General features: G+C 45.3%; 1 protein-coding gene across 1 annotated transcript in view; it reads left to right on the top strand.

Annotated features, from left to right (window-relative positions):
- Sh3rf1 (SH3 domain containing ring finger 1) overlaps positions 1-18822 on the top strand; it is a 167405-nt gene that overhangs the window by 134803 nt on the left and 13780 nt on the right. The window contains exons 7-10 of the mRNA XM_041674767.1: positions 5523-5707; positions 6811-6981; positions 10702-10961; positions 12237-12595. Coding sequence (XP_041530701.1) covers positions 5523-5707; positions 6811-6981; positions 10702-10961; positions 12237-12595 — 975 coding nt within the window. The remainder of the gene's footprint in view (positions 1-5522; positions 5708-6810; positions 6982-10701; positions 10962-12236; positions 12596-18822) is intronic.

The following is an 18822-nucleotide window of genomic DNA, read 5'->3' as shown; positions in this document are numbered from 1 at the left end:
TTCCTTTTTTTTTTTTTTTTCCTTTTTTAAAATGCTCCCTGAGCAATTACAGCATCCTTGCTAAGATAGCAGCTTAGTGAAAGAGACATGGCCTCGGTTCATCTGGGGAGAAGATGAATTTCAGCGAGCATTCATTAAATGTGGTTTCCATAAGATTCCGTTAACCATGGATGTCTCACTGAAGCCAGATTTCATAACCCATCCTGCCCTCCAATCTCCAAGGGAGTCACTTCTTTTTTTTTCCCCCCACCAACAAAACACATCCAGCCCAGCGTAGTTCCACACGAGAGGACTCTGAGCGAGGAAGCGGTCCAACTCCATGTCTTCAGGGGGAAAGGGATGACTGACTTTTCTGATCTTAGAAAAAATTAATTAGTGTAAAAGATACAAGGCTGGCCAAGTTTTAGCCCCTGTGAACTGAAAATTTTATAATATAATAAATGGCCAGTTCTTTGCTGGGGGTTGACTCTAGGCCAAATCAATGGAACAGGCCACAGGAGAGCGTCTAAAACTTAATTCATGTTCAGTCATTTTTATCCTAGGATTTTTATAAGAAAGACTGCATATTAAGCAAGAGAGAGATTTATTAAACACTGTCTACTGTGCCAGCTCCATTTAATAAAAAACTAATTATAAACAGGCTTGCCTGTCATCCCCAGAGATGGGTAGATTGCAAAGTCTCTGGTAGGTTGATGGAAATGCTGTGGACTTACTGTTGGGTTTGGATAGGAAACTCTATCATAGCACCTGCCTTCGTGCCCTTGGTAGCTCCAATTAATTGTGGCAAGGATTTTGGTTAAAACCTGCAGCATTTCAGGAGACTTTGCTATCATAGCAATAGAAGGTAGCTTGGTAGGGGGAAAAAAAACAAATCCAACAGGCTTTTCATGGTGTTGATTAATAGGAAGTAAATGTCACCTGGGATAGGAAATGAAAATTATTTCCAATGCTTTTTTTCATAAATTGAGATTTTTAAATCTTTTATGCAGAATGAAGTTATTTATGAGCATATGTCTCCAGCATGTCCCATGCAGCAGTGAGAGTGTTAAGTCTCCTGCGTCGTGAGCAGAAGTGTCGCAGCTGTCTGGTTCAGGCATGAGCCTATTAATAGGAGTTGGCTGTTATTGTTGCTGACTTGTTTTGTGGGATGAGGAAGATGGAGATCTTAGACCTGTAGCCCTGGCACAGGAGCAGAAGAATGTCCAAAAGGAGTAATTGCTGAGACTGTGTGATGTGCTTAGCTGTAAAGAACCACAAGGCAGCCGGTCATTGAAGGCCAAATACTGCCTGCAGCAGCTTACAGCTAGGTTTAACTCTCAAGGTTAGAAACCCTGCTTAAGCTTTTTTCCTTCTCTTCTTCCTCCTTTTTGAGACAGTATCTCGGGTACTCCAGGCTGGCCTTACACTCACCAGTAACTGAGGATAACCCTGAACTTCTAATCTTCCTGCCTTTATCTCCCAAGTACTTGGATTCTGAGATTGTGTGTGTGTGTGTGTGTGTGTGTGTGTGTGTGTGTGTGTGTAGAAACATTAGGGTTGTCTATGTCACTTGGTTGGTAGACTGCATCAGTATGAAAGAACTATATCAGAAGTAGGGCACAGATGGAGACCACAAACCTTGTTGCTTGGGGAGAAAGGAAAGTCTTTGGCAGAAGTGAAAATCAGGCTACAGGGTAGGGTATGATCAAAAGTTTCTTTGTTTGATCAGAATATATATAAATATGTGTGTGTGTGTGTGTGTGTGTGTGTGTGTGTGTGTACGCACACACACATACATATTCTCTTTTGGTTTTCATAATAGGGTCTAGCTGTGTAGCCTAGGTTGACCTCAATCTCTGTGTAGCTCCGACTGGTCTTGAACTCATGATGCCTCTTCCTCAGCCTGCCAAATGCTGGGAATACAGGCAGGAACTATCTTGCCCAGCTCAGAACCTCCATAGCAACCACAGGAAATCACCCCAGCATCTAGATCCAAATGGTATCGTCCTAAGAGGCAATGAGAAGCACAGAATGTTTCACAATTACTAGCATTCACTGAGGGCCTCCTGCCTTCTGGCTGTAAAGCCCGGAGCCAGGAGAGTAAGAGGAAGTCAGTCTTGGCCTCCAGAGCTCCTTAAATCATAGTCTGCCTTCCATCCGCTGGCCTTTGACTGTGCTCTTTGCACTGGGGAAGGCAACACACACTGTCCATAGTTATTGTGAGGATAGAAACAACACATATTTTCTACAGTTAGCTGCAATGGAATTCTCTCCTTTTTCTTAGAGATCAATTGTCAAATAGCAAGTCATATACATATCGCAGTACAGCGAAAATCGGCAGCATTATTCTTTCTTTACCTAGTCTGAGTCTCTGCATCCCACCCAGAAAGGCCATTTAGAGATTCTGAAGTGTGGGGTTGAGAGTTAGCAACAGTGATGGGTTATGGGATGGTAGATGGTGTCCTATGAGGTGTGTGAGGAAGAGACTCATGGAAGAGACATGAAAAAGGAAAGGAACCTTTGATGTCACCTGAGCTTGTACCTAAAGCGACACCCTTTAGCGGTAAGCTGGCCTTCAACCCTTGGCCTCAGGCTTGAAACCTCCTACGTGTTTCTCCGTCCCAGTCTTAGCCGAATCCAGGTCTGGCTACTCTCTGTGCTTGTGTCATGAAAGGGCAAGAGGAGAAAATCATCTAGGAAGGAGCAGCTTGTGTCCACATACTTTTTTTTTTTTTTACATAGAGAGTTGAAGGCTTATTTTTATTTTATTTTTATATTTATTTTTAGAGCAGCAGTATTTTCACACCAAAATGGATAAAAGATTACCAAAAATTCCCACATACCTGCTGCCCCCAACATGCATAGTTCCCTCATTACTGACACCCACCATAGTGGGACTTCCATATACTCAATGAACTACACTGACACATCATCATCACCCAGAATCCATTAGTGTCCTGCCAGTGTCCTGCAGCAGCTCCTACTGAGCTACAAGACGCTGCCTCCCTAGGAAACTGGGTCTGCCCCAACAAGCTGGCCAGGATGGATATCTGTCTCCCTTGCTTCTGCAAGACTTGTCAGCTCACTAGGGGGACAGAACCTTAGCACGGCGAATGATGGCTGTGTCACGTGGGCAGGCCATGCCTGAGTCCTGTGTTTGATGAGCAGTATGGGACCCAAAGACCTGTAGGAGTTTTTGCTGGTAAGGGGAGTGCATCTCTGGTGGCTGGCCCAGACTCCGGGATAATAGGTAGGTCTCTAGGTCAAGGCCGGGTGAATAAAAGGCCATGGTTCTTTTTTATAGAGATGTCAGGTCTTACAAGATAGCCAACTGCCCACAGCCCATTGCAGGGTGGATCACCTTTTGAACTTATTGCAATTGAGATTGTTTATAAAGCAGCCCTCAGACTGGTGTATCACGGCTTTGCATTCAGAGAGTCCTATCATTTTCCCAGCCCATGGGACCAAGCAGCGTCTAGGACTCTTGATTTTAATCAGGCATTCTCAGTCGAACACATACTCACTCAGGGTTGAGAAGGGGGAGTATCTGCCCAGTGTTATGAAAAGACCAACTCTTCTCTTTCAAAAACAAAGAGCGATGACTGTATTTGCTGAGACACCAGCTTCAGGTCTGGCCGTGTGAATACCCTCTTTTCTGCCGTCTCTCAATGCATAACTCTTCTTTCATAAGCTGCTACATTCACTTACTGTTTTATAACAAGCTGTGACCCTCATTATGTTTTAATAAAATGTGAAGTCTGTTTTTTATAAAATCAGGTCCATGTGATTTTTTTTTAAATTTTTGCCTCTTTTCTAAGACATAATTTAGCCTGGTTGCTTTTTTTCAATTTTTTTAAATTATATTTTCTTGTTGAACACATGTCACCTTGCCTTCTGCCTTTCCATAACCACACTTTCTTGAGAATGGGTTTAGAAAGATTGGAGTGACCATCGGGCCAATGAGGATTCCGTGGTTTCTCCATGAATTCCTCTGTGTGCAGTTAGACCCGACCCCTCTCACCTATCAAGCCTCTGACATGGAGCTGCCTTTGAATAGCAAAGATCACATTTTCTCACAAATTTGCCTGGATTATCTTTATTTTTCCCTGCTTTGTCACTGCAAGTAGGCCAGACAGCAAGAATACTTGATTCTCCGCTTAAAGGGTCAAGGCTCCGAACCTTAGAACACACAGTGCTGGCAGCATAGTGGACCTAACGCTGCCCAATGCTGCCCCGTTTGTGGGGCGAGCACCAAGCGACTTCTCCATGACTTTGTGAACACCCTGTCCTGTCCAAGCTGACCCTCTGTAAGCAGTTCCACGCCTCATTTGCTGCTGCGCTCCACCGTCTGCTGCAGTGTGGGAAAGTCCTCCCCGAAAGCCGCGTTAGCAAAAACTTAAATATAACACAGTTACAGGTCTAGTCATGTGTGAATGTCTGGAATTGTGCACTTTAATAGATAGATAAGTGTTAATGGGATTGATTTTCATTTCAAAGAATTGTAACGCCGCGACTGGAAATCTGCTTTGAAATCACTGGATTTTTCTCAGTGGCACTCTGATGTGCAGAAGCTGTTTGTGCTTTCTAGGTGTTTCCTTTTGTCTCTCAGCTTCTCCCTCTAGTGTTCTAAGATTCAGGGAGGATGAGGTAGGGGTTCAGGCAGGCATTGTGTGCCTGTTTTCCCAGGAGTTTCGGTGTACAGCCCCTGAAGAGTTAGCTGAGGTTTATAGATCAGAAGGTAACAATTGCTCCATTGATTTTCAAAGACCAGGATTCCTGGGAGCAGAACCCCATTAGACTGTGCCCAGAAAGGGCCCGGGCGGCTTTTCACTGGTGTCTGTGTTAACGATTACCAGCCTTGATAGTCCTAAATTTCAACAACTGGCAAAGTGAAGCAAAGAAGGTAGCAACAATAGCCTTGTGACTGTGGCTGGCCATTGTTTGCACTCCGGGGAGATCAGGCTTCAAAAGAACCGACTGCCGGAGCAATGGCTTAATACAGTGCAGCCAAATCGTTGTGTGCTGTATTTAAGTTTCAGGTTACAAAACCCATCATAAAATTAATTTTGGCCAACAACACGACATTGTAGCAGCTTCCTTGAAAGGTATCTCAATTCTTGTCCAAATCTGCACTTAAAATTTTTAATTCTTATTTATTTGATGTGTATGAATGTTTTGCCTGCATATATGTCTGCGCACGGCATGTGTGCCTGGGGCCGGCAGGAGCCAGAAAAAGGTGATGGATCTCTTGGATCTCGAGTAACGGCTGGTTGTGAGCTGCCTTGTGGGTGCTGGGAATCAAACCTGGGTCCTTTAGAAGAGCAGCCCGTGCGCTCATCCACTGAGCCATCTCTCCAGCCCCAGTTCTGTTCTTTCAGTGTGTTAGGAATCTTAAACTTTGACCCAGTCCTTTAGTGAATGGATGCTGTTTTATGTGGATTTCGTTCTGTGGGGTTTTGACTCTTTTTCCCTAATACCTTCCACAGAAGAGATACATAAATATGATTTGTGCCCTCCTCCCCATCTTTTTTTTTCTGTTTTAGACTATGAATCCTCCTCTTCCCCCACCCCCTCTCCTGGCTGCCACGATCCTCCCATCCACACCGTCAGGCGCCTCTGCCGCTGCCGTTGCCGCTGCTGCTGCTGCTGCTGCTGGAATGGGAGCCAGGCCTGTGGCGGGATCCACTGACCAGATTGCCCATTTACGGCCTCAGACTCGCCCCAGTGTGTAAGTGAGGTTGTCTTTTATTACTGTGTAAGCATTCGTGTCAAACAGAGCCCAAACAACACAGACCAAGAAACACGTGTCATGTCTGAGATGAGCTGGTGGCGGGCTTAGAGCTCACCAAGTGGTTTGTATTCTGGAAACTTCTACCTGGTCATGCATATAATTAGGAAGACACTTAGATAAAAGGAGCCTCACATGAGCATGGTAGATGGCTGTCCTGCTGAGACATGGTTTAGGGAGATTTCTGTTTCCCTTCTTTGTAGGTTGTCTGCATAGAGAACGGCTCTTTTTCCTGTGCAGCTCCTGGGTGACCTTTTAGTCTTCATTTTCATTACTTGCAGCAGGATCTTAAGGAGCAGGAAGGCATCGCACACACATCAGGTCTCCTTGCAGAGGGCATTTAGAAGGCTGTAAATCCCCAGCAATGAGCGTCCAGAAAGGTCCAATTGCCCTGTGCGGTTTGCTGAGGACGGAAGGCTTCTGCTTTCTGTGAATCTGCACCTGGAGAGTCGGTCACTCGCCTGCCTGGCTTCTCTGTGTGGACAGGCACCTTGCTCTGGGCAGCTGCTTTGCGCTCTCTACGACCTAGACTTTCTGTTCCTTTGGCTTTGTACGATACAATCAGCTTCGTGGCTGAGCTCAGAAACGCAGGTGCGCCTAAGCCTCTGGGTTCAGCGCGCGGAGAAGGCGCATACTGTGTTTCCAAGTGGGATTTTCTGCCGTGTGTCCTCGTCTGGAGCTCATTCCCAAGTGTAACAAGTGCCATTTAAAGAGCTCCGTTTCCCCACCGGGCCCCTAATCCACAGCACTAAGGTAGGACTCTTGGAAAACGCACTAATTCTGTCAGAGCACATGTGCACCATTTGGTGAGCTAATCATTGCCGCGCCAGGAGGAGCGCTCGCAATCAGGAAGGCCTCTGCCTGTGGTTAACGTGCAGACAGCAAACTTCTTTCCATAGAGACTTCCCAGGGCCACTTGCAGGTCAAGATTTTACTACCTATCTACTTCTGTATAAGATACTCAAAACTTATACCAAGCAAGGGTTTGGAGATCTTAGGGTTTGTCTGTCAGCCTGAGATCTCTTTTTTTCCCCTCGTTCTAGGTATGTTGCTATATACCCCTACACTCCCCGGAAAGAAGACGAGCTTGAACTGAGAAAAGGGGAGATGTTTCTGGTATTTGAGCGTTGCCAGGATGGCTGGTTCAAAGGGACATCGATGCACACCAGCAAGATAGGTGTTTTCCCTGGCAACTATGTGGCTGCAGTCACAAGGTATGACGTTGGCTCTGTGGTTTTTCTGACTTCCAGATAGAGCCTCTTTGTTCCTCCCCAGGCTTTCAGCCTTTCCAGAACCCTGCTCACATAATTACCTGTTACCTAGCCAAAGTTTGTAAAAATCCATATCCATAGCTGCTAAAATTCCTTCTAACATCAAGATTCTTAGCTCACTTTTCATGTGGATATGTGTTGAAATTATAGGTTTCTACCAATAAATGTGCTGGGGTGTAATCTCTTTGCTTTAATTTATATGTGAAAAGACTCAACGGTTCCATTTTCAGTGTTTTTCTACTAAAGAAATAAAAGGCACAGTATTTTAAATGAACAAAAGCTAAATTATGAATGCGTACCTGTCTGTGTGCTGTCTGCTCTTTATACCAGACAGGTAGACTTCTAAACATTACATTATTGACTCTTGGTCTTTAATTCACTAATGTAATTGTTTTTAATCATAAATGGGGAAATTGAGGCACAGGGAGACTAAATAACTCTCCTGAGATCACATGGTAAAGAAGTGCTCAAACCCACACTGGCTAGGTCTGCCTTTATTTCCTTAACTTATTAATTACTTTTGATTTCTGGCAATTACTCTTTGTAATGCAGCAGAAAACAAAAATTCCTTAAATATGACATAAGTGGACTTTAAATTAAGATAGTTTTGCTCCTCCAGAGTTATTTGTCAATACCTGGGCATATTTTTGAATCTTGCAACTGATGATACAGGGTACTGATGGCATTTAGTGGACGGAGGTGAGGGAGACTGCTGAATCTCTATGCGGGGTGGCTCCTGCTATCCCTTCCGTTGTTGAGATAAAGTTCTCTGACCAAAAGTAAGTTAGTGGGGAAATGTTTATTTTTTTGCTCACAGCTTCAGGTTCTAGTTTATCCTTGAGGAAGGGCCAGGTAGGAACTTGAAGGCAGGCCTGATTGCTGCTCCACACAGCTTTATGCCACCCAGGGAGCTAACGTCACAGCCAGAGAAGTCGGGCAGGCACCATAGTGGATGCTGCTGGCTTAGCTATCTTTTCATCCAGTTCGGCATCCCATGCTCAGGAGAACAGTCTACCCACAGTGGTCGGGGCCTCTGGTAAGAAAGGATAACTCTCCATACACACGTCCACAGGCCAGCTGGTCTAGGCATTTCCTCACCTGAGGCTTCTCCTCTCAGATGCCTGTAGGCTGTATCGAGTTGATATTCAGAGCTATCCAAGATGCCCTCAGAAAAGAATAGTGAGACCCAAGATGTCACTCAGTCTCAGAAACCCTAATGTGTAGAGTGCACATGTACACAAACACACACACACACATACATGTTTGCACATCTCTCCTTTTTTTTTAAAAAAAAAAAGTGATGTGCCTTCTGGCCATTGAGGAAAGTAGCCTTGAAAGTTGGAAGAGATGACCTGTAATGAAATTAGCACTGGCCCAGATTTTGAGCACTGACTCTTAATAAGCAATTGAGGTCTAACTGTGTTAAATCATGCCTCCAACCTCCTGATTTTAAACAAATGGCTTAATGAACTGACATGTTTGTCAGCTGTTGGGCTTGATTTATAGGCTGGCCAGCAGCCTAATCAAATGAAAATCATCATTGTTGCAGATGGTGACAGAATGCTAGCTTGAATTTGCCTTGCAAATTTTGAATCAATATACATCTTCTTTTCTGTGCATGTTAAAATAATACATTCGGGATCTTACACATCCAGAAAATGGCAACCAGAACCTTCCTGGTGCAAATATTTATGTTCATATGTATTTGTATATGTGCTTCTACATAGAGAATACAATACGCAATTAGTAAAGAAGGAAATTAACAAAAGGTCACACTTTTACAAGATTCAAAACCAAGTTGTTAAAAGCCTGTGCACATTTAACTCCGGAGAAAGACTTGCTTGATGGCAGATGCTCTGTAACTCACCACTGTGGAAGGATAATCTTGATAATGAAGTATTAATTGTAGATCAATTATAAAGTCGCTATACCCAGAATTGCCATTTAAATGAGTTGAGACTATTTGGAAATATACATTATACAAACCTTCTCCATACTTGGTTAAACTCAACTAATAGGTAATATTTAGAACTGACTATATTTCTGTTGCTGAGAAGATTATGAGTGGATGGGAGGGAAGCCTTGTGCCCTGGCCTGGACGCTGAAGCGTCTTTTGTGGGAAGTGGGTATCTGCAGCAGAGCAGGGGGTGTGCACCAGACAGGGCTTTTCCTGCATGGACGAATGGTAGCTCTGTGACTGTGCACAGAGATCAGGCTGGCACAAACCCCAGCATGGATGGGCAGGGCTAGGGGCTCACGACTCCCAGCCCTACCTGAGGCACTATTGGCAATTGATGGCTGCTAGGAGAGGGAGAACCAGTGTTTTCAGGGATGTGGCCCCTGAGAGATTGTCCATGCTTCTGGAGATGGTCCTGCACCATGCTTATGATGGGAACATCAAGTGGATTCGGTGGATTTAAACAAACAAACCAGAACCAAAACCAACAGCAGCACATGAAGTTGGGACAGAAACACAAGTGCTCATGTATACACTGATGTACATACATACACATCACACATACACACACATGCACTGATCTACACACATACACTATACACAGAGACACAGATATTTCCCATCTCCAGGAAAGAACTTGAACTTTAGACGTTGCTTCTTGAAATAATTGGATCTTGAACTTGAGACTTGAGATACATAACAGAAAAAATCCATAAGGGCCATTCCAATTATGTGTATAGTGGTGTGTGTGTGTGTGTGGTGTATGTGTGTATACACATCAGTGTATGTGTGTGTGGTGTATGTAGTATATGTGTTGTGTGTGTCTGTGTACACCAGTGTATGTGTGTATGTATGTGTGTGTGGTGTGTTTAGTGTGCGGTGTGTGTGTGTATGTGTACATCAGTATATGTGTGTATGTATGTGTGTCTGTGTGTGTAGTGTGTGTATACCTCAGTGTTTTTGTGTGTGTGGTGTATATGGTGTGTGTTGTGTGTGTATGTATACAACAGTGTATGTGTGTATGTATGTGTGTCTGTGTGTATGTATGTGTGTGTAGTGTGTGGTATGTGTATGTGTACAGCAGTGTATGTGTGTATGTTATGTGTGTCTGTGTGCATCAGTATATGTGTGTATGTATGTGTGTCTGTGTATATAGTGTGTGTGTACCTCAGTGTATTTGTATGTGTGTTGTGTGTGTAAGTGTACAGCAGTGTGCGTGTGTATGTATGTATGTGTGTCTGTGTGTGTAGTGTGTGGTATGTTTAGTGTGTGGTGTGTGTGTATGTGTACATCAGTGTGTACACGGACACTTGTGTTCTATGTTAGAGGCAAGTTGAGAAAGTCAAAGCAGGAACAGCTTGATGCAAATGGTGGGTCTTGGCTCAAGGGGAAGCCGGAAAATTCAGGGCTTTAAAATTCAGTGGAGCTGAGTGGCCACCAAGTGAGAAGCTGACCCTGGTCACTGTATTCTTAGGCAGAGTATGACGTGCAGTTTGGTGATTCAGAGTAATTCTAAGACCATTTTCTCTCTCGGGGCTGTCATTTCCTTGAATATGCTGTTCTTAAAACCTTGTAAAAATAATTTCATTCATTTTTTTTGAAATGTTCTGACGTTAGACGTTAGAGTGCTGACTCATTTTTCCTACCTTGTTCTCTGCCTCCCACTTTGCTGATGGACCGTTTTCCATCTGCTTCTATCTTGGCAGGGCGGTGACAAATACCTCCCAAGCTAAAGTCCCTATGTCTACTGCGGGTCAGGCCAGTCGGGGGGTGACTATGGTCAGCCCTTCTACTGCAGGAGGGCCTCCCCAGAAGCTCCAAGGCAACGGCGTGGCTGGGAATCCCAGCATCGTCCCCACGGCTGTGGTGTCAGCAGCTCACATCCAGACGAGTCCTCAGGCGAAGGTCCTGCTTCACATGACGGGGCAGATGACAGTCAACCAGGCTCGCAATGCCGTGAGGACAGGTAAGAGGGAAATGGGGCTGGACCGCAAGAGGAGGGGTCTTAGCTGAAGACACAGGTCACTTGATATGACAGGTGTTGAGAAAAAAAGGTAGGAATTTAAAATCATTGCTGCCATTGAGCAACAGAAACTAGCAAACCTTGTCACCAGCCCATCTTTGTCACTGTGACAGATACCCAGGGCAGAAATAACCAAAGAGTAGGGGATGTTTCAGTGGCTGCCAGACGCTGTCACTGAAGATCCATGCTGAAGCAGAACACAATGCGAGAGGGTTTGGTGGGGAAGGGAGGCTACCTTTGTGTTGGCAGGAAAGGACCAGGGCAAATATACCTTTCCAAGTAAGCCTCAGTGACGGACATACTTATTCTACTCAGCCCACCTCCGAGTGGCCCATTGATGAGGCTAGCGTCTTATAAGCAAGCCATCTCTCAGTACCATCAGCTTCTGACCAAGCCTTCAACACAGGAGCCCTTTCAAGGGGCATCTTACGTCTAAACCATACCAGGCATTTTTTTTTAACTGTTTGCTTGGGCTAAGCACACCCTGCACATTAGTTCAAAGTGGATAAATCTAAATTCTAAGAAGAAATAGGCGGACTCTAAGAATACAAATCATGCGGCCCCTGAAACATGACTTTTGTGCTCAATATCTTGTCTCCAACCTCACGGTTCCCAGCCATGTGACTGCTGTGTGATTCTCGGCTAAGCCATGTGCTGGTTATTTCTGATGAACTTAGTCACAAGTCTATTTTCGACTCGATGGGCATCCGAGTGCCATTCTCAGTTCCGTAGCATTGGAAATCTCCCGAGAGTCTTGGGTCACAATAGTGGAGTAAACTAAGTACACGTGAATTCCTTCAGAAAGGACATCCAGAAAAATGGCTAGTAAATAAAAAGAGAGAGAGAGGGAGGGAGAATATGTAATAAGGCAAGCACTTAAGACTAGTGTTTAGTTTGTTGCCATGGAGAGCCATCGGAAACTGGCTCGGTGTCTCACGCTGCTGAGAATGATTGTTCATAACTGAAGGGCCTCGGGGGTGGTGATGACGTATCTCCTAAGTCCTCAATAGTCTCAACCGCTCACCTGGAAGGAAAGTATTATCTAGGGACCCAGCTAAGACCTAAGTGTGCTAAGCTATTTCACATCCGCTCTTTATGGCAATAAATGGCCGTAGCTGCCTCTCATTACGGTCCGACACAGTGAAATGACTCACGTTTTGGTTAGTGGTGCTTATTAGGCCATTGTCCTTTTCTATGTTCTTTTCTGTCTCCCATCAGTTGCAGCACATAACCAGGAGCGCCCCACAGCAGCAGTGACACCCATTCAGGTCCAGAATGCCGCCTGCCTCGGTCCTGCATCGGTGGGCCTGCCCCATCATTCCCTGGCCTCTCAACCCCTGCCTCCCATGGCGGGTCCTGCTGCCCATGTTGCTGCTATCGGCATCAATCGAACCAATGCTTCCCTGGCCTGTGCTGCAGGCGCCTCTCTAGCCTCCCCAAACATGACCTCTGCTGCTTTGGAGACCGAGCCCAGTGGTCGGACAGTGACCGTCCTCCCTGGACTCCCCACGTCTCCCGACAGTGTTGCAGCAGCGTGCGGGAACAGTTCAGCTGTGAAACCAGACAAGGACAGTAAGGTGAGAGTCCCTCTTTCTCTGTTCTGATAGGTCGCGCAGTGTCTCGCCAATGGCCGGATCCTTTGTTCCACGGTGCGTCACGACTTTCCGTGGGCAAGTTCATGTGCCAAGAATACAGCAGTGCAGAAACCCGGCTACTACCCCAACCTTATAGATAGACCTTGTCCTTCTCAACATTTCAATACCCTCAGGTTGCCAGGCAACCTGTTGGGTACTAGGGAGACCACAGTGAGCAGGAGTTAGTCAGTCTCAGCTTGCAGCCTGCTGCCTCGAGGAGGAATTTCTCCTCTTCCGCTCACTCTCCCATCATTCTGTTGTCCTCAGATTTTCACGTTCCGTGTTCTTGCCTGTTGACAACTCCTTATTTAAAAGTGTTTTAATCGATGAGAGGTTGGAAACTGTCCACCGAAACTGTTATTTGCAGACCCGGAGAGGTGGCGTAGCAGTTCGCAGTGGAAGAGCATGGCTACGCTGCTTCCACAGGACCCAAGTTCAGTTCCCACTGCTCCCAGCAGGCAGTTGGCAGCTGCCCGTTGTGGGGATCTGATACTCTTTTCTGGCCTCTCTCGGCATTGCACTTCTGTGCACAAGTACGCACGCACAACCAAAAATAAATTTAAACATTTTTAAAGTTATTTGCAAATGTATTGTAGCTATAGTACTTTTAACCATAAATCAGCAGGGTTCCTTGTGAGATAGGGGGAAATGTGGAAGTAATCTCGCCTTTGGGACTTGGCTTCAAATAAATACAATGGGAAACTGTTTTGAAAGTTTCCTCTGTGGTTGTGGGAAACAGGGAGTTGAAGCAAGAGAATAAAATTGATAGTGCTTCGTCCTTAGTCGTGGATCAAGTCCGGAGGGTTGTGCCTCAGCTTTGCCTTCTGCTCAGAATTCCTTGCGTTTCCCATAAAGCTCTGGAGCAGGGCTCTGGGCCACCTGGCTCAGTGGTAATGTACGTCGCTCTACTTAAGCGGCTTGAAGAGCCTGTAAATAGAACTTTATAAGGAAATAAACTTTATAGCCTGCTGACAAGTTAATATTTAATTAACTATTAACATGAACTTTAGAAAAGATCGGTATCTGCTCAGTGTTTGTTATTAACCATGCTAGACTTGCGCCCAAACTGACGTGTCCAACTTGGGATTTTCAAAGAAGCGTTTTAATAATTCCAACTTGGGCACAGTGAATTCAGTCACTGAGGACGGAGGCGCTTAGGCCTGTTAATAGAATTCATTGACAGGTACCTGCCGTGGACCTCATATTGGTCCTTGAAGATGTCCTCTTCCTGGTCCCAGGATCCACTCTGACTGTTTCCTTACTAGCAAAAAGGACTTTGCAGATGGAAATAAATGTGCACTTTTGGGTAGATCCAATGTTCAATACAGGAATGTTCTTGTAAGGGGACAGGTGGGTCAGGGCACTTGAGATAGAGACAGGTGGAATGACATTGTAACTACAACTCACACCATGGGACGCAGGAGGCTTCCAGGAGGTAGAAGGCCAAGAAACAGAGACCCGGAAGCAGGTTCTCCCCTCTCTTTGTCGACATGGGAGGTCTTCCTGCAACATCTGGATTTCAGGATCTGGTTTTTCTTTTCCCCCAAAGTTTGCAGGAATTCGTTTCAGTGGTCACTCAAGTATGACATTGTCATCCCTTTGACTGCCCATCAGTGAAAAATGGTCATCAACCTCTCTCTTCTGGGACATACCAGTGATTCCAAGTGTCCATCTCCAGATGATTTTCTTGCCCACTGCAGTCAATTCTTAGCTTAGCGGAAGCTCATCAAGCATAGTCTGTCTCCCCATGCCCTTCCTTCATCTTAAGACCCTCAGAAATCACTGTTTTACCCAGTGCCCTGAAGTGCTTTCCAGAATTGAAACTGTACTCTCTTAGGTTCTTATATATTCCTCTTGAAATAGATTTCAACATTCCCTTCTTACTGTAGACGCTTCTGGCGGCATTAATTCTGTAATTTCATGATTAGCATCACTTACACAATCATGGCTGCTCAGGACTGCGGCCATGCTTGGCCCGCTGTGTCATATCGCGAGAGATGTCATTAGGTGCCCCTCTGAGATCCAACTGTTGCCCTATCATGTCTGCTGTTGTTTATTGGTAGTAAACTCTTCTGGAAAGGTCTCCTCCTTAGAGTCTCATTTCCGCCTGTCAGCGCTTGTAAACCTTTCCTTTAATGCCATCCAAGAATCGCCCAGATGGTCTGCAACTTGCCTTAGAGCAGCCATCAAGGCCCATTAGAAAAACCTGCTGGTCAAGAAATAGACTCTTTAGCCTGCTTGGAGCCCTAAGTTTCTAGCTGGGTGGGTCAAGGGGCCAAGCCCAGAAAGGAAGGACCTCTGCTAGGAAGGCAGGCTTTCCTTAAGTCATGGTAAAGAGTTAGATGGAATAATCGTTCCTTTAGTGAGATGCTGGACTCTTCCTTCCTAGAATCCCTGCCCTCAGGGCAGTCCCTACAGTCTGCAGTGAGGTTGCTAGGGGGTTAGGCTGGGTCTTGTCACCCTTTCTGACTCTCAAAGGTACTGCTTCTTCCTTCCTTCCTTCCTTCCTTCCTTCCTTCCTTCCTTCCTTCCTTTTCTTTCCATGCATGCTCTCTCTGATTCTTCAGACGTCCTTACCCTTTCTCTAAAGCATTTCTCCTTGTCTTGTAGCTATGGGTCCAGCGTGTCTGACTTACAAGTCCGCTATCTCAGAGGCGTGGCTTTTCCCCTTCTCTCATCCAGGGAGCTGCTGCAGCTACCTGATTCGATCTGCCTAGTTTTCTTTTAATCTCTCATATAGTTGTCTTCGGGCATCTGTTAAGCCAATTCTTAAATCCTTTTATTAATGAAACTAAGAACCCCAAGAGGGGAAACCAATTTCCCTGGTGTCATCTGGCGACCACAGAGACTCCCCCTGCCCCCCAAAACAAACAAACAAAAAACTTCTGGTAACGCCTCATCTTCTTTTTAAAAATTGGAGCCAAACATAGCCATCTTTCCCTTTTGAACTGACCCTGATTCCAGAGTCACCCGAATTAGTTTCTATCTCAGCAGTTAATTTTCTCTGTGTGTGGAGATGAACCTATTCGGATCTCTTGCATTCCTCCATGCCAAGGCTTGTGCACGATATCCTCCCCTCTCTTCCTCCTAGCTAAGAGCCACTGACAGGAGGCTTGTGTTCCTTTGTTACAAGTGTAACCTTAACATAGCCTTTTAGTTTTTCTTTTTCCTTAGGATTTCGAAAAGTTTAAATTCATTCGAAGTTCAAGCCTCCTTGCATCGCTATGGGCCACGCTATGCTCTTTGTGGCTGGCCTTTTTGTACGTGGCCTTTAAGAGATTTTGAGCCCATTATGCCACACCTTGGGGGCTCACACCAGGACCTCTTAGAGGTCTCCATTTTCATCTCAGGATAATTTGCAATTGTAGAATTTCGTGTTCCTCTTCCAGCCGTCTCCCTTTTGAACTTCAGGCTATGCATGTGTTTTCTTTAAACTTTTAAAATTGGTTCTTTTCAACTTTATCACAAGCTTCTCTGGAGAACACTTTTTTTCTAAGTTCTCCAAATTTCTGCCACTCCTCCTGTCTGGTTTCTTCTTAAAAGTCGTTCCCCACCCCAGTTGCAATTGCTTTCTGTGGGTTGATCTATAGGGGAGTCAAGGGTCAGAATGGGAGATGGAGATGGAAGTTTGGGTTGAGACTTGGGCAGAACTCTGAGTGTTTGTAGTGTGGCGTCTGCCCTCTGTTCATCTCTTCCTTGTCACTCTGTGTCAACACCAAACACCAGGGCCGTGTGGGAGGTGTCTTAAATGATGGCGTCGCATGCCTGCTGCCCGGGAGAGGGTATAGCTCTCTGGACCTAGGTTATCAGTGGGCTGCCACCGGTGCCCCGCCATGTAAATCGCATTCATGTGTACTTCCGGGTCTACTTGCACTCCCTTAACTGGGGCCATTCCTTTGGTTATTTATCTGGGAGTCCTCTGCCCCCAAAATCACAAGGAAACAAGATGTCATATTTTGTCCTGGGGCCAAAACCCTGGCCAGCTTTGATTTATTTTTTACTTTATTTGAGGATAAATTCCTGATTCTATTTGTAACTATTATTTCTTGGGTTTCAACTGTCTTCAGCCTTAAGTGCTGAGACGATGCACAGCCATTCCCAACCTGTGTGTTGAGGCTTCTAACTTAGGTCCCCTGTCCACACAGCAAGAACTCTCACCAACTGAGCCACCCCTTAGTGCCTCAGATTCTTCAAGCCCCTGGATCCTTGAGATTGTGTCCCTGAGAGAGACCTCAGGCTTCCTGACCCACACTTAGGTTTGAAGGCCTTTACTGTAACCCTCACATAGAAGATCCTGTCCCTCTCGTCTTCTCCTCTGTTCTCTTTCCTGGCTGTTTTCTTTGTTCGGATGATTTCCATTCTTTCCAGACCTGTTTTGCTGTCAAAAACAAACTCATCTGCGTTCTTTGTTATGGAACTTTCTTAGGGATCTATAAATGGCCACATCTACCATCTCTGCTCTTGCTGAGTGCTGGGATCCAGACCTAGTCTTCAGAATGCCTGCTTGTACAGAGTTCAGCAGGGAGCTGTGGGGTGGGGTGGGGTGGGGACAGAGAGAGAGAGAGAGAGAGAGAGAGAGAGAGAGAGAGAGAGAAAGAAAGAGAGAGAGACTGTTTTGCTCTTAGCGGTCTGCAGAGTAGAATCTCATTTCCACCCCTTGCTAGCATTGTGATTTTAGGCAGGCTTTCAGAGCTTCAGGCAACAGGAATAATTAATTCCTACCTCATCAGGTTGCCATGAAGACTAAATATGGAAATTCCCTGATAGCATTTAACAAGACTCTTAAAATGGGTGGTGTTTAATCATCCCTAGAATTTCGGGAAGTCTCCTTCAAGAAGCCCCACCACGTCCCCCACTACACTCCAGACTCATCCCTTCCCCCGTTGGGTTCTTGGGCAGAGGCCTCGGCCTCTTAGACAGCCGTCCTTGTTGCTGTCAGACACAAACTGTCCTAGACACATCACTGTCCCCAAGCTGAGCACGTTGCCAGCTTCATGTTGGACGCTCAGACATATTTTTGCATGAAATCTGAAAGATTATTTTGAACCACATGGCTAAATTCTCTTTGAGTTTCCATTCTGAGGACCATGAGTCTTACATATTAGAAAACTGGTATAAAAAATATGGTATGTATTGTTGATCTATGTGCCCAGGAAGACTTGGTAATTTCTCTATGTACCTTGAAAGGAAGGAAGAAAGGAAGGGAAGGAGGGAGGGAGGGAGGAAAAGAGACAAGGAAGGAACCAAAGGGGGCAGACATGTGGTTAATTTTGAGTTGTTTAAAACATTTATTATTTTGCTTCTGCAAGAGCCCAGATTTAATGTTTCCTATAATGTATTCATCGTTTATTATATATCTAGTAGTATGAATTAAATGAGTGGTCAGATCTCTGTTTCGTCTGTGCCTCCCACCTCCACCGCCTCACCCACCCCACACATCACTGTGTGTTAGGGATTCACCCAACACTTCTCGCGTGTCAGGAAAGTGCCTTATTGAGTTCTATGAGTTTCTATGCATTGGCATGTGTGTTTCTGTGTGTGTTCAGGTGCGTGTGTGTGTGCTAGTGTGTAAAGGTGAAGGCCAGACATCAGTCTCCCATGTTGGTCCTCAAGAGACATCCATTTTGCTTTTCTTATTTTTGAGATAAGATCTCTGGATCTCATCAGCACAGACCTTGATGATTGACGAGGTTGACCCTCAGCTTCTGAGAGCCAACTCTCTTCACCTTCCCAGACCAAGTGGCCCAGGTTCTTACAGAAGTTCTGAGGACTGCTCTCAGATTCTCCTGACTGTGTGAGCAGTGCCTTACTGACTGAGCCATTTTCCCATGACTCAGTTTTTGTTTTGAGGCTCAGTTTGAACAGGCTAGCCTCCTACTGGGGATCTTCCAAGTAACTGGGATCTTAGGAGTGCATCACCAAATCCTGCTGGAAAATATTTCGAATATCAAAGTAACTCTGGTTGTCAACTGATTGGTTTTGGATCCAGATAGTTTTTTTTTACACAGGATACATCAATTCTGAAATGATGCTTAAAACATCATTTCATTCTGGGAATGGCTCCTAGGAACACCTCCCAGAAGATGAGTTATCAAGGTTCCTCAGAGAATATATGCCCCGTTTTTCATACAGGCTAACGTTATTTCTTCTAGATCATTTTACGAAAGAAT

The sequence above is a fragment of the Microtus oregoni genome, unplaced genomic scaffold (genome assembly GCF_018167655.1).
Source record: "Microtus oregoni isolate MIOR12 unplaced genomic scaffold, Mior012 000025F_ref0000491, whole genome shotgun sequence".
NCBI classification, from domain to species: Eukaryota; Metazoa; Chordata; class Mammalia; order Rodentia; family Cricetidae; genus Microtus; species Microtus oregoni.
Note: the sequence above shows the minus strand (reverse complement) of the source record. Positions and strands in the feature narration are given on the sequence as shown.